This window comes from Mustelus asterias, chromosome 14 (genome assembly GCF_964213995.1).
Source record: "Mustelus asterias chromosome 14, sMusAst1.hap1.1, whole genome shotgun sequence".
NCBI lineage: Eukaryota > Metazoa > Chordata > Chondrichthyes > Carcharhiniformes > Triakidae > Mustelus > Mustelus asterias.
This window is the reverse complement of record NC_135814.1, coordinates 35,749,918-35,764,449: the sequence shown is the minus strand read 5'-3', so window position 1 is coordinate 35,764,449 and position 14,532 is coordinate 35,749,918. Positions and strand designations below refer to the sequence as shown.

At 43.2% G+C, this 14,532-nt stretch overlaps 1 protein-coding gene across 1 annotated transcript in view; it reads right to left on the bottom strand.

The window, feature by feature from the left end:
- The window catches only part of dpp10 (dipeptidyl peptidase like 10), an 837,745-nt gene that overhangs the window by 125,501 nt on the left and 697,712 nt on the right, over positions 1–14,532 (bottom strand). Inside the window, exon 9 of the mRNA XM_078229163.1 lies at positions 122–276. Within this exon, the coding sequence (XP_078085289.1) occupies positions 122–276 (155 nt within the window). The remainder of the gene's footprint in view (positions 1–121; positions 277–14,532) is intronic.

Below are 14,532 nucleotides of genomic sequence, written 5' to 3'. Positions count from 1 at the left end.
GTTTCCATTCTGTAAACCTCTATAAATTGCTTATGCGGCATACAGCAGCAACGCTGATTACATAATTATTCATTGCACAATAGGCTTTTTTTAACAAAAGATTTGAGTTACTGTTTCTTACCTTAGGATATGGGTATTGCTTCCCTTTTGGGTACAGGTTCCCAGTAAAACGTGGAATCGCCATATTTGGTACCAGAGTATCATTTATCATCAGAAATGCCAGTCGTTCTCCATTTGGGGACCACCAATGAGTAACGTGGGAATGCATCAGCTCTTCTGCAACCAAAGCATTTTTGTCAAAGTCAGGCAATCAATAAAAGCAATTAACCCATCGAATGTAAGAGGTTCTGAAGCAATTTGCAGCTGAGCAGAAACCCATGACTGTTGGAAGGTTTAAATACAAAATGAAATATTAAATACTCAAACATATTTTATACATTGCTTTTGAGAAAAATAATGAAACTGAATGTAAGACAATAGCCTTACTGTAATTTCTAAGTGAAAGGTACACACCACCAGTCAGATTGATTTCTGATGCAGTTTTGTCCCTTGTGCATTATTAAGCAGTTTTTATGGAAGTGACTAATTCTGTTATCAGGTACAATTGAACCCAATCTTTTGACTGTTTTAAAGTGCAAACTGTTTCTTTTTAACATGTTCCTGAATTAAAATGAAGGCCAGAATTCGTTGATCTTGCTTGCCCTGCCACCACTCTCAGTAAGAACAGAGAATTTGGCGCTCAGCCAAAACTCCATTCACTGCAGCGGGACTGGAGAATCCCAGCCAAAGATGCTGGTATATGTAGTCAATTTATCCCTGATGAGTTCCCAATTTATTTGCATTTATCACCCATTCCCAAGCACCCTGAGGGCATAAAGGGTTGACCCAATAGTGTAGGATTAAAGTCACAATGCATCAGGTATAGGAACAGACTAGGCCATATGCCCCCTTAAACGTGTTCAGTCATTCCAGACAATCATGGCTCATCATCAGCCTTAACTCTACTTTCCCACCTTGATTCCAGGAGACCAAAAATACATTCAACAATGGAGCATCCACAACACTCTGAGAAAGAGAATTCCAAAGATTCACAGTCCTTTGAGCAAAGAAATCTCTCCTCATCTCAGTGCTGAACAATTGACCCCTTATCCTGAGACTGTGACCCTTTGTTCCAGATTTGCCAGCAAGAGCAATGTCTCAGTGTCTATACAATGAAGAAAGAAAGTTTTGTCATGGAGTTTCCTAAGGGCCAATGTTGGGACCTTTTCTCTTCCCGATATTGGAACCAATGTGAACTGTGAGGAGGATAGCGCAGAACTTCAAAAATATACACAAATTGGTGGAGAAGCCAAAGTTGAAATTCAATGCAGAGAATTGTGAAGTAATTCGCTTTGGTAGAAAGAACATGGAGAGACGATATAAAATGAAGGGCGTGCAGGAGCAGAGGGACCTGGATATACGTGTGCATAAGTCATTAAATGTGGTCAGACAGGTTGAGAGGGCAACTAATAAAGCATTGGGCATCCTTTATATAATAGGAATTTGGAGTTTAAAAGCAATGGTGTGACGACAATAATCTTTCCCTCAATGTCAACAAAACGAAGGAGATTGTCATTGATTTCAGAAAGAGTAGTGGAGAACATGCCCCTGTCTACATCAACGGGGACAAAGTAGAAATGGTCGAAAGCTTCAAGTTTTTAGGTGTCCAGATCACTAACAACCTGTCCTGGTCCCCCCCCATGCCAACACTAAAGTTAAGAAAGCCCACCAATGCCTCCACTTTCTCAGAAGACTGAGGAAATTTGGCATGTCAGCTACCTCTCTCACCAACTTTTACAGATGCACCATAGAAAGCATTCTTTCTGGTTGTATCACAGCTTGGTATGGCTCCTGCTCGGCCCAAGATCGCAAGAAACTACAAAAGGTCGTGAATGTAGCCCAATCCATCACGCAAACCAGCCTCCCATCCATTGACTCTGTCTACACTTCCCGCCTGCCTCGGCAAAGCAACCAGCCTAATTAAGAACCCCACACACTCTGGACATTCTCTCTTCCACCTTCTTCCATCGGAAAAAAGATACAAAAGTCTGAGATCATGTGCCAACCGACTCAAGAACAGCTTCTTCCCTGCTGCCATCAGACGTTTGAATGGACCTACCTTGCATTAAGTTGATCTTTCTGTGCACCCTACCTATGACTTTCTGTACACCCTACACATGTCTATGTGGTGTTTTTGGATTTCCAAAAGGCATTCGATAAGGTGCCTCACAAAAGGTTGCTGCAGAAGATTGGGGCACACGGAATTGGGGGTAGGGTGTTAGCGTGGATTGGGGATTGGCTATCCAACAGGAAGCAGAGAGTTGGAATAAATGGGTGCTTTTCTGGTTGGCAGATGGTGACTAGTGGCGTGCCGCAAGGATTGGTACTGGGGCCTCAACTGTTTACTATTTACTTAGATGATCTGGAGGAGGGGACTGAGTGTAGGGTAACAAAGTTTGCTGACGACACGAAGATAAGTGGGAAAGTGAATTTCATGGAGGAAGCGGAAGGTCTGCAGAGAGATTTGAATAGGCTGAGTGAGTGGGCGAGGATCTGACAGATGGAGTATAACGTTAACAAATGCGAGGTTATTCACTTTGGAAGAAATAATAGCAAATTGGATTATTATTTACGTGGAAAAAAATTACAACATGCTACTTTGCAAAGGGACCTGGGGGTCCTTGTGCATGAGTCGCAAAAACTCAGTCTGCAAGTACAACAGGTGATCAAGAAGGCAAATGGGATGTTGGCATTTATCGCGAGGGGGATAGAATATAAAAGCAGAGAAGTCTTGCTGCATCTGTACAAGGCATTGGTGAGGCCGCAGCTGGAATACTGTGTGCAGTTTTGGTCCCTTTACTTGTGAAAGGATATCTTGGCCTTGGAGGGAGTGCAGAGAAGGTTCACCAGGTTGATACCGGAGATGAGGGGTGTAGATTATGAAGAGAGATTGAGCAGATTAGGTTTGTACTCATTGGAGTTTAGAAGGCTGAGGGGTGATCTTATAGAGGCATATATAATGAAGGGGCTGGATAGGGTAGAAATGGAGAGATTCTTTCCACTTAGAAAGGAAACCAGAACTGGAGGGCATAACCTCAAAATAAAGGGGGGTCAGTTTAGGACAGAGTTGAGGAGGAACTTCTTCTCTCAGAGGGTGGTGAATCTCTGGAATTCTCTGCCCACTGAAGTGGTGGAGGCTACCTCGCTGAATATGTTTAAGTCACGGATAGATGGATTTCTGATCGGTAGGGGAATTAAGGGTTATGGGGAGCAGGCGGTTAAGTGGAACTGATTCACTTCAGATCCGCCATGATCTTATTGAATGGCGGGGCAGGCTCGAGGGGCTAGATGGCCTACTCCTGCTCCTATTTCTTATGTTCTTATGACTGCACTCTCTCATTTCCTTTTCTATGAACGGTGTGCTTTGTCTGTATAGCGTGCAAGAAACAATACTTTTCACTGTAAACTAATGTGACAATAATAAATCAAATCAAGGAATTTATGTTAAACCTATAGAGAACATTGGTTCAGCTTCAACTGGAGTATTGCATCTAGTTCAGGGGGTCACACTTTGGGAAGGATGCAAAGGCAACAGAGAAGATGCAGAATGGCTCTGGGGATGAGGAACTTCAGTTGCGTAGATCGATTGGAGAATTTGGGACCGTTTTCCTTGGGGGAGAGAAGGTTAAGAGGAGATTTGATAAAGATATTCAAAATCATGATAGAGCAGATAGGGACAAGTTGTTTCCATTTGTGGTGGGGTGGAGATCCAGGTGGCACAGTTTTAAGGTAATTCGCAAAAAAGCGATGGTGACCTGAGGAAAAACTTTTTCAGGCAGTGAGTGGTCAGGATGTGAAATGCACTGCCTGAAAATGTGGTGGAGGCAAATTCAATTGAGGCATTTGTGAGAAAATTAGTTTGTTATCCAAAAAGGAAGATTGTGCACGGCTACGGGGAGAAGGCGGGATAGTGGCACTCAGTAAGTTGCTCCTACCAAGAGCTGGCACAGATACAGTGGGCTGAATGATTTCCTTCTGCGCTATAATAATTCTGTGATTCTGTTTAAATATTTGTGCTTACTTGTTGCAGCAAGATTAGTTTTGTTGGCAGGATGATCACAGTAGAGGCCCAGTAGTGAAAAATTGCCTGAATAGCTAGATGTTTGGTGAGGAGGATTACAGCGCAAATCGGAAAAGGAAATTAGCCACCCTCAAGATGTTAGCTGAATGAGCTAAAACAAACTAATTCAGCATGTAGCTGCATCTGGTAAAATTGTCCACAAACTGTCACATCATCATATGCACGCATTTCACGTTTGGTATACCTAGACTTACTCGCTATTATATGGCACCTTTTATATTAACATACGACTCATGTTGTGATTTTCTTGAAGCATTGCGAAATCTAGGTCTCCTAATGTCTTCACCAACAATAACCTATAAGCTTCAGATTGTATAAGCAGGCTAAATTCTTTCTCACAGTTTAGACAGGGTAGACAACTTCCACTAGTGACTTTTTTCCCTTGCTATTCCTCCACCTAAACCAAATCCACATCTGGGGGGGAGGGACAATTCTTCCAGCCCACTGCGCTGCTCAAGTGGAGGCCGTTTAGCGGGCTCCCCATTGGGGGCCATAGCCTCCATGAGTCTCCGGGCACCAGATTGCCAGCGCTGACAGCTCCGCCATCGAATTAGCGGGCCTGGGGCTGAAGTGTACCCCCCCCCCTCCCCCACCACCCCGCCTGAGTATTTTACTCCAGCGGGGTTTACAATAGCTCCCCACTTGTGGGGAGCTGGCGGCCCAACCCCACTGGAGTGAAGGGGGGCTGTGGAGTCCCCCCAGAGGGTCGGAGGTAAAGGAGGGTGCCTCCTGGGCATTGCCAGCTTGGCAGTGCCAGCGTGCCCCCCTGACATGGTCCAAGAGGCAAAGTGGCAATGCCCAAGGGGGCACCTTGGCACTGCCCACTGGGCATCAGGCATCCCTAACTGTGCATCGTCAATTGGCTGGTTGCCATGTGATTGTGAATGGCCAGCTATCCTGCCTCTGAGTGGAAGTCCCACTCACTTCAGGCCTTGCTATTGGGATGCTCAAAATTACAAAAGAGATTCCATCATGATCTTCACTATTTTTCTGACGGAAGAATAGGTACATTCACACTATTTAAGAGCTCTTCTTCAGCTTTCACCACTTTACCAAATTGTTCTCGGTTGTGGAAAATAGAAGCTCATAATGGGTGCGAAATATAAACATGAAGGCAGCCCATCCAATTTGATGCCATTAAACAAGTTTGAAGAAATGACCTTGCAATTTGGCAAAAGGATGTCAGGCTCTTTCATGCTAGCATCCATTATTGATCCTATCTGATCTTTCACATACTCAAGGTGATTTTTCTACTCATGAACTACATATTAGGAAATTATATTTTGTTTTATCAGGAACGTTTAAAGTTTATTTATTAGTATCACAAGTAGACTTACATGAACACTGCAAAGAAGTTACTGTGAAAATCCCCTGTGAACGTGTTGTCCATTGTAAGGTTTTGATAATTCTACAATTTTTTAGAATCTGTAATATATTTGGAATTTATGTCTGAACCACTTTTTGTTGGAGAATTAACTGTCAAGGTAATTTGGGAACAGGAAGGAAGCACTTGTGACAAAAAAATGTTTTTTTTTTTACCACTAAGTTCCTTTGAGTCTTGAGTTGGAACAGCTGCCTTAATGTCCCACTGTACAATTAGGTGTTTTTTAAAAAACAATTTGAAAGAATGGTTAAAGCAGTTTGAACTTCGGATGACTTTATGTTTAAATAAACCATACATTGATTTAACTAATTAACTATATTTGTAGGGCAGGAATCTGTATTGGGTGAAAAAGTTTATTTTCTGATATTATGATAGGAAGTATTCTTAATTTCTGATCTTAATAGCTTTAGTTTGGGGCCTGGGTTAAGTACGTTGACAAGAGAATGTAGTTTATTTATGACTGTTCCGTATCTAAAAAAATACACTTGTTTGTAATGGCGTGTCAACTCTGAGGGGCCCACGGGAAAAGGGGTGAATATTTGTCTTTCACCTATATGGCTCTGGTTACAGAGGTGGGGTGGCAAGATTATTTGCATCCTATAGCCCATAGAAGAGGTGAACTTGGACTATCTCCAAAAAAAGGAACTAGGGATGAGAGATTGTGGGATAAAAGTTGAAAAATCATAATCCTTGCTGGCACAGTGATACCATGGCTTCTTGGTAATGAATCGTCTGGACACAGTTCAACATCACTTCAAAGACAGGAGAGAAAAACATCAACTGTTCTGACAAGAACTCCGAGGATCTTGTTTTCACTGCTTCTTGTTAAGAATATGTAAAATCTTGCTTAATAAATTCTCCTTGATTCATAAATACTAGTTATTCATACCCTGTAGGTCAGGCACAACTGAGTACTTTCATGTTAAAAATTAAGAATTTGGACCTTTGAGTTTTTGTTAATTAAAAACCCTTCTACACATCTGTCCGAAGATGTGTAGAAGGTTTTATACCTCTAAAACCGATATCGTTCTGTTATAGCGTTTAGTTCTCTTCTGTTCCTATCTGTGTTGGCAAGGACCCAGCAGTTTGCTTCTCCAAAAGAAGCAGAACCTATCACCTCACAGTACACAGTGTACTCAGTCCAATTGTATGCAGTACCGATACTGGCACACCTTTTCAAGGAGAAACAGATTTGGTTTTGTGGAGAGAGTAATAATTGAAACAAAGAACATGAGGATGAGCAAAGTAATGGTGGCAGTGGTGCAGAAGGGGAATTTTGACCTGATTTGGCCAGCTGTCAGATGTGACTTCCAAGGTTGAGCCCATTCAGCGACAACATAGAAAACGATGATGTTTTTTGAGTGTTGTCTGTTCATTGATTTATTTAACATAATCAGAAGTACTCCATCAGATTTGATAGACTGCATGGAGAAATCTTCAAGATTTATCTATGCTGTTGCATGTTCTTTGACCTATACTGGAGAAGCATAAGTTACAGATGTTGGTCTCTTTAAAGACGGCCAAGTTATAAAGAATTCAATAGATTTGCATCCTTGAAAACATGGCTATCTATCTCACAATGTGGAGATGCCGTCATTGGACTGGGGTAAACACAGTAAGAAGTTTAACAACACCAGGATTAAGACAATAGGTTTATTTGGTAGCAAAAGCCACACAAGCTTTCGGAGCTCCAAGCCCCTTCTTCAGGTGAGTGGGAATTCTGTTCACAAACAGGGCATATAAAGACACAAACTCAATTTACATGAATAATGTCCAAGGCAGCCTTCACGACACACGACGGCGCAGAGTCACTGAGCAGAAACTGATAGCAAAGTTCCGCACACACGAGGACGGCCTCAACCGGGATATTGGGTTCATGTCACACTATTTGTAACCCCCACAGCTTGCCTGGACCTGCAGAGTTTCACTGGCTGTCTTGCCTGGAGACAATACACATCCTTTTAGCCTGTCTTAATGCTCTCTCCACTCACGTTGTTTGTATCTTAAAGACTTGATTAGCTGTAAGTATTCGCATTCCAACCATTATTCATGTAAATTGAGTCTGTGTCTTTATATGCCCTGTTTGTGAACAGAATTCCCACTCACTTGAAGAAGGGGCTTGGAGCTCCGAAAGCTTGTGTGGCTTTTGCTACCAAATAAACCTGTTGGACTTTAACCTGGTGTTGTTAAACTTCTTACTGTATCTATCTCACATACAGGAGGCTTGTTTCTGCACACTCCTTCTGACGTCTTCCCTATTATGAATTCCCTAAAGAATCTTAGAATCCCTGCAATGCAGAAGGAAGCCATTCGGCCCATTGAGGCTGCACCAACCACAAGCCCACCCAGGCCCTATCCCTGTAACCTCACATTTACCCTGCTAATCCTCCTGACACTAAGGGGCAATTTATCATGGAATATCTTTCCTCCAAACTAAGATTCTTGAAATGAAACTAAAACTTCCTGTAGTAATGTGAGATGCCCTGACACATCTGTGGTAGGCTTGGGGAAAGATTTACTGTTGTTATGGTCCTTTAAAGGTGGCGCCCCGATCTTGGGCTTTGCCGACGTGTTGAGACCTTCCCCACCCCCGCATGACAGCGTGAAAAATGCCCCCTTGATATTTTTAGGCAGAGTGTGGAAAGGTCTGGAGAGAAAACCGGCCTGTTTCTCTGGACATGCTCATTTTCTCACCAGAAACAACACTCTGCCATCTTTTGGTAAGATTTGGCCCAAAGCATTGAAAATCTGTAATTCTAAAACAAGTCGAAAATGTACTGTGAAATTCTAGGCAAATCTGCTTTTAGCTCCTGTGGCTAAAAATAGGCAAAAAGAGTATAAGTATTTTTTAAATTTTTGGTGAGTTCATGCTGAGTCACTGCTGAGTGTCTGTGGTGGCAACAACATGGGCCAAAGCTTATATTCAATTGGAGTCATCCTGGTGCTGTGCAACTTCCCAAACTCATGAATGGCTTGCCCTCAGCTTCCTCTGAAAGTATAATTCACAGGATCACCAGATCTCCAGAAATTATATTTTATGTAGCTTATTAAAAAGAATGAACTGAGAAATATGGGGAAATGAAAGCTCGGGTAAATTAACAGTGAAACATGGGAAGATGAAAGATCCTCAGATCCATTGGGGTGAATTTTCCCATTCCGCCCGCCATAGATATCGGAGCGGGCGAGGGGCAGACCAATGACCTGGGGCTAGATTTTCCAGTTTCAGGATGAGCGTGGCCAGAAAATCCCGCCCAATAACTGAGAAACACGAGAAGATGAAAGATGCCCATGACTGGCATGTGGGGAATGAATTACCCAACCTGAACAATGGACAAAAGTTCAAGGACAACACGTGACTGGAATCCAGCACAAATCATCAGCATATGCCCAGAACCAAGGTATTGTCAAATAGGATCAGCATCAAATGACATGACTGTGCGACAAAACAGCTGCCAAATCAGAACAATGGCACAACAAGAAACACCAAGTAGTCCTATTGCCAACAGAACTCCAGATGTAGCACAAACATTGGAACCTTAACCAACATTCTGCAGCCATACCGCAAACTCTAGCAAAGATAATCCATAACCCTGCACATTTATCCTGCGAATCCCCCTAACACTAAGGGTTAATTTAGCATGGCCAATCAACCTAACCCACACAGCTTTGGACTGTGGGAGGAAACCCACACAGACCCAGGAAGAAAGTGCAAACTCCATACGGACAGTGGCTGGAATTGAACCCGGGTCCCTGGTGCTGTGAGGCAGCAGTGCTAACCGCTGTGCCATGGTGGCACAGTGGTGTGGTGAAACTATGTGGGATAACTATTGTGAAAGCAATATTCCTACCATGGAGTAAAATTAGCTGAAGTTGAAATACGATTTCGTGATTTAATAGATATAATGAACTGTGCTCGTAAGAAGATATCAAACTACATATAGTGAAGATCTGTGCATCACTGTGATGAATGTGGTTCAGAATATGTTACATGTTCTAAACAAAATGGGGATTTACTAGTTAAAACCCTAACACTCTACCTGTGATCCATAAAATTCAAAATCATTTTGCTTCAGAAAAATTCAATCTTTGTTGAAGCACATGGCTAACCTGTAATGACATTGAGAGCTATTTAATTAAGTAAGAGTATATTCTCTAAATACCCCTATCTGCAGCCTGGTTTATTGGATTTCAGCAATTTCAAATGCAGAGAGAATGGAATGAATGATTTCTGAGATTGATTATGAGTTTTGTACTTCACTGGCCCATAAAAAAAAACCTGCCTCGCCAGAAAATGGGAGGTTTGAATATCATGAATAATGGAGAAGCATCATCTGGATTACCAGAATGGTTTAGGCTCTGCAATCGCAGACTATTGTATAAAAGGAGAAAATATGTCAGAACGTTCTGTATACTTGACAATCAAAATGAAGCTGAAATTCTGTTCTGTTCAGAAGAAATCGTGATCAATCTGCATTCATGTACACTTTAAAGAGATTGGTTATATATCGCTTTGGGCCTCCAATTAAGTAAACAGAAGTTATTTAATGGTAAGCTGGAACATGGAATTTATTTGCGAGAAAAACCCATTGAAAGTACATGAGGGTGATCTTAGAATCATAGAATAATACAGTGCAGAAGTGGCCCTTCGGCCCATCGAGTCTGGATCGACACATTAGAAACACCTGAACTCCCACCTAATCCTTTCTGCCAGCAGTTGGCCCATAGCCCTGAAAGCTACAATGTACTAAGTGCTCATCCAGATACTTTTTAAAGGATGTGAGGCAACCCGCCTCCATCATCGTCCCAGGCAGTACATTACACAACATCACCACCCTCTGAATAAAAATGTTTGACTTCACATCCCCCTAACCTCCCTGCCCCTCACCGTGAACTTATGTCCCCTTGTGACTGACCCTTCAACTAAGGGGAATAGTTGCTCCTTATCCACTCTGCCGATGTCTCATAACCTTGTACACCTCAATCAGATCGCCCCTCAGTATTCTCTCCTCCAGCGAAAACAACCCAAGCCTATCCAACCTCTCTTCATAACTTAAATGTTCCATCCCAGGCAGCATCATGGTGAATCTCCTCTGCATTCCCCTCCAGTGCAATCACATCCTTCCGATAATGTGGCGACCAAAACTGCACACAGTACTCTAGCTGTGGCCTCACCAAAGTTCTATACAACTCCAACATGACTTCCCTGCTTTTGCAATCTATGCCTCAATTGATAAAGGCAAGTGTCCCATATGCCTTTTTCACCACCCTACTAACATGCCCTTCCGCTTTCAGAGATCTGTGGACAAACACGCCAAGTTCCCTTTGTTCGCAAAACTTCCTAATGTCCTACCATTCATTGAATATTTTCTTGTCAAATTACTCCTTCCAAAGTGTATCACCTCACATTTTTCAGGGTTAAGTTCCATCTGCCATTTATCTGCCCATTTGACCATTCCGTCTATATCTTCTTGTCGCTCAAGACACACCGCCAGATTTTTAACCATCCGTCCAATCTTTGTGTCATCCGCAAACTTACTAATCATACCCCTATATAGTCATCAATGTCATTTACATAAATGATGAATAATAGGGGGCCCAACACAGATCCCTGTGGTACGCCACTGGACATTGGCTTCCAATCACTAAAGCAGCCTTCTACCATCACCCCCTGTCTCCTACAACGGAGCCAATTTTGAATCCACTTTATCAAATTATTCTGTATCCCATGTGAATTTACCTTCTTTACAAGTCTCCCATGTGAGACCTTGTCAAAGGCTTTGCTGAAATCCAAATAAACTACATCGGCTGCACTACTCTCACCTACACACCTGGTCACCTCCTCAAAAAATTCAATCAAATTTGTTAGGCATGACCTCCCTCTGATGAAGCCATGCTGACTATCCCTATCAAGCTTTGCCTCTCCAAGTGGAGATAGATGCTCTCCTTCAGAAGTTTCTCTAATAGTTTACCTACCACTGGCATGAGACTCACTGGTCTGTAGTTCCTGGTTTATCTCTTCAATCCTTCTTAAATAGCGGAACCACATTAGCTGTTCTCCAGTTGTGTGGCACTTCCCCCATGATGTGGAGATGCTGGTGTTGGACTGGGGTAAATACAGTAAGAAGTCTCACAACACCAGGTTAAAGTCCAACAGGTTTATTTGGTAGCAAAAACCACTAGCTTTCGGAGCGCTGCCCCTTTGTCAGGTGAGTGGGAGTTGTATTCACAAACAGAGCATATAAAGACAAACTCAATTTACAAAATAATGATTGGAATGCGAGTCTTTACAGGTAATCAAGTCTTAAAAGTACAGACAATGTGAGTGGAGAGAGCATTAAGCACAGCTTAAAGAGATGTGTATTGTCTCCAGACAGGACAGTTAGTGAGATTTGTGTCTTTATATGCCCTGTTTGTGAACAGAACTCCCACTCACCTGACGAAGAGGCAGCGCTCCGAAAGCTAGTGGCTTTTGCCACCAAATAAACCTGTTGGACTTTAACCTGGTGTTGTGGGACTTCCCCCATGGCCAGAGAGGAATTGAAAATTTGGGTCAGAGCCTCTGCAATCTCCTCCCTAGCCTCCCACAGCAGCCAAGGGCACAATTCATCTGGACCTGGAGAATGATCCACTTTTAAGGCTGCCAACACCTCCAATACCTTGTCCTCCCCTATGTCAATTTGCTCAAGAACCCCACAATCTCGCTGCCTGAATTCCGTAGCATCGTCCTCATTCTCTTGGGTGAAGACAGATGTGAAGTATTCATTCAACATTCTACCAATGTCCTTTGGCTCCACCCACAGATTGCCCCATTCATCCCTAATGGGCCCTACTCTTTCCCTGGTTATCTTCTTCCCATTGATAAATTTATGGAATATCTTGGGATTTTCCCTACTTTTACCAGCCAGAGTTTTCTCATATCCCCTCTTTGCATTCCTAATTGCTTTGTTAAGTCTTGCCATGCATGGTGCAGTTTGTGTCAATCCCAGAACATAGCATGTAAGCCTAAAAATTGGTTTTACGCCTGGCGCCAAACTTTGCATCGTTCCGGTCCCTTTTTAATGGTGCAAACTGCGTGTCAAGCTTATTAGCATATTTAAAGTAGCATTTAAATATATATTTGAATATGCATAGCCCATTCGATGCCAGATTCTCCCTGCTCCCGGGATCTTCCGACCTTCAGGTGTGGCACGAGGCAGGCGAGAATCACTACTAGTTTCCATTAGCCAAGACCAGGCGCGATGTCCACACCAGGGGGGCTCGGAGGCCATTGAAGCCCCCAGGTAGTCGGGGACATGGCTGGGCAGTGTCCACCTGGCACATTGGCAGTGCCCACCTGGTCACAACCAGTGTGCCAGGGGTTGTGCCAAGGGGGTGGTGCCTGATTTGGGGTGTGGCTTGAATGGGGGCTGTGATGGAGGAAGGCTATGCAGGAGGGGCTATACATGGGTTCAGCATGAAGGGGAGTTGTGAAGGGGTGGAGCATGGGGGGCATATCGGGGACCATGAAGGGAGGGCATGTCAGGAGCCATGAATGCGGACAAATTGGGAGGGGCCCAGTGCCCGGTTGCTGGCAACGCGTGTTGGGGAGGGTGTGGGGAAACATACCGCCGATGAGGGTGTTGGTCCCGGTGTCCATTGTGGGGGGGCGGTGGGGTCTCCCAGTGCACTGTGAGATCAGGGTGCACCTTTCAAAATGGTGCTAGACTACTTTGCAGCCAGGCTCACCGGCGTGTTTAGGCCTCACCTCCCAGAACGGGCGCACAACTCACCACTCTCTCAAAAAATGACTGAGTGTGCGACAATTGCAGTCAGGATCATGCTGGTCTGTGGTTCTCTTGCCTTCTTTGGGGGGAAAATCGTGGCAAAATTTCCTCATAAATGTTGCATGCCTATACAATCCTTGCTCTGTATTTATCTGTTTATAAAGCATTTTAATGGTACAATAAACTATTTAAAACTAATTGAACTTCACTTCATCACTTGTGCACTCATATAATTGTGTCAACGCTATTGTGTAAATGTAAATGGGCAATAACGATTCATTAGTTTGATTTTCTTTTGCATTGACTTTATAATCAAATATGGTTTTCCTATAAAGGAGGCCCATTCAAATTACAGACAGGTTGGTCAGTCAGTAAGAGAAAGAAAGATGACAGGGATGATTCTTCGGCCTCACCCACTGCAAGGATTGTAACGGGCGGGACAGAAAATTTGGCGGACCATTTAAGGGTCTATTGAGTTTGGATGGGAATTTCCGGCCTTGGAGTGGAAAATCCCACCCATTTCAGATCAAATCCTAACACATATTCTTCAATGTAAAGCAATCTGCCTTTCTCTTTCATAACATTTTCTTTCTATCAACTGAGATGCAGACTTTATAGCAGAGCACTCACTGAGCGAGGTTGTTAGCATGTGTGCAGCGACTGTGAAAAATGCTGTGATTGGGGCAGTGCAGATGTGGGTTCCAATCTACAGCGATCCGCCTTGTCTCCATTCAGCCTGCTGGGAATCAGCTTGAGACAGCCATTTCATAAACCCAAGACTTCAAAACCCCATTACTGTGCAATGATCTCTGATTATGCAGATAGGTAGCTGTGAGAAGTAATGTCTAACAACAAGAAAATAACAGGAACTTTGAAGGAAACTAAGGTCTCTCTCTCTTTCTTACATTACCTAAAGACTCTTGTCACCCTATTTAATAACCACAATATTAAATAATTACAATGTTGTTCCTAATCATACAGACCCAGCCAACTATTAGCTCACTTGCAATGATACCTGGAATTGCAGCAACATTGTCTGATACAGATCAAGTCAATGCTGGGCCTTTTCCATCCCTGAAAGGAAACGTTGAGAGCCAAAAAACCAATTCCTCGTGTTACGCTGGGGTAGGGTTGTGCAATACTAGCACCTGACTTGGAAGTAGAAAACTCAGGCCAAATGCTTTCTTCAAAAGTATGTACTAAAA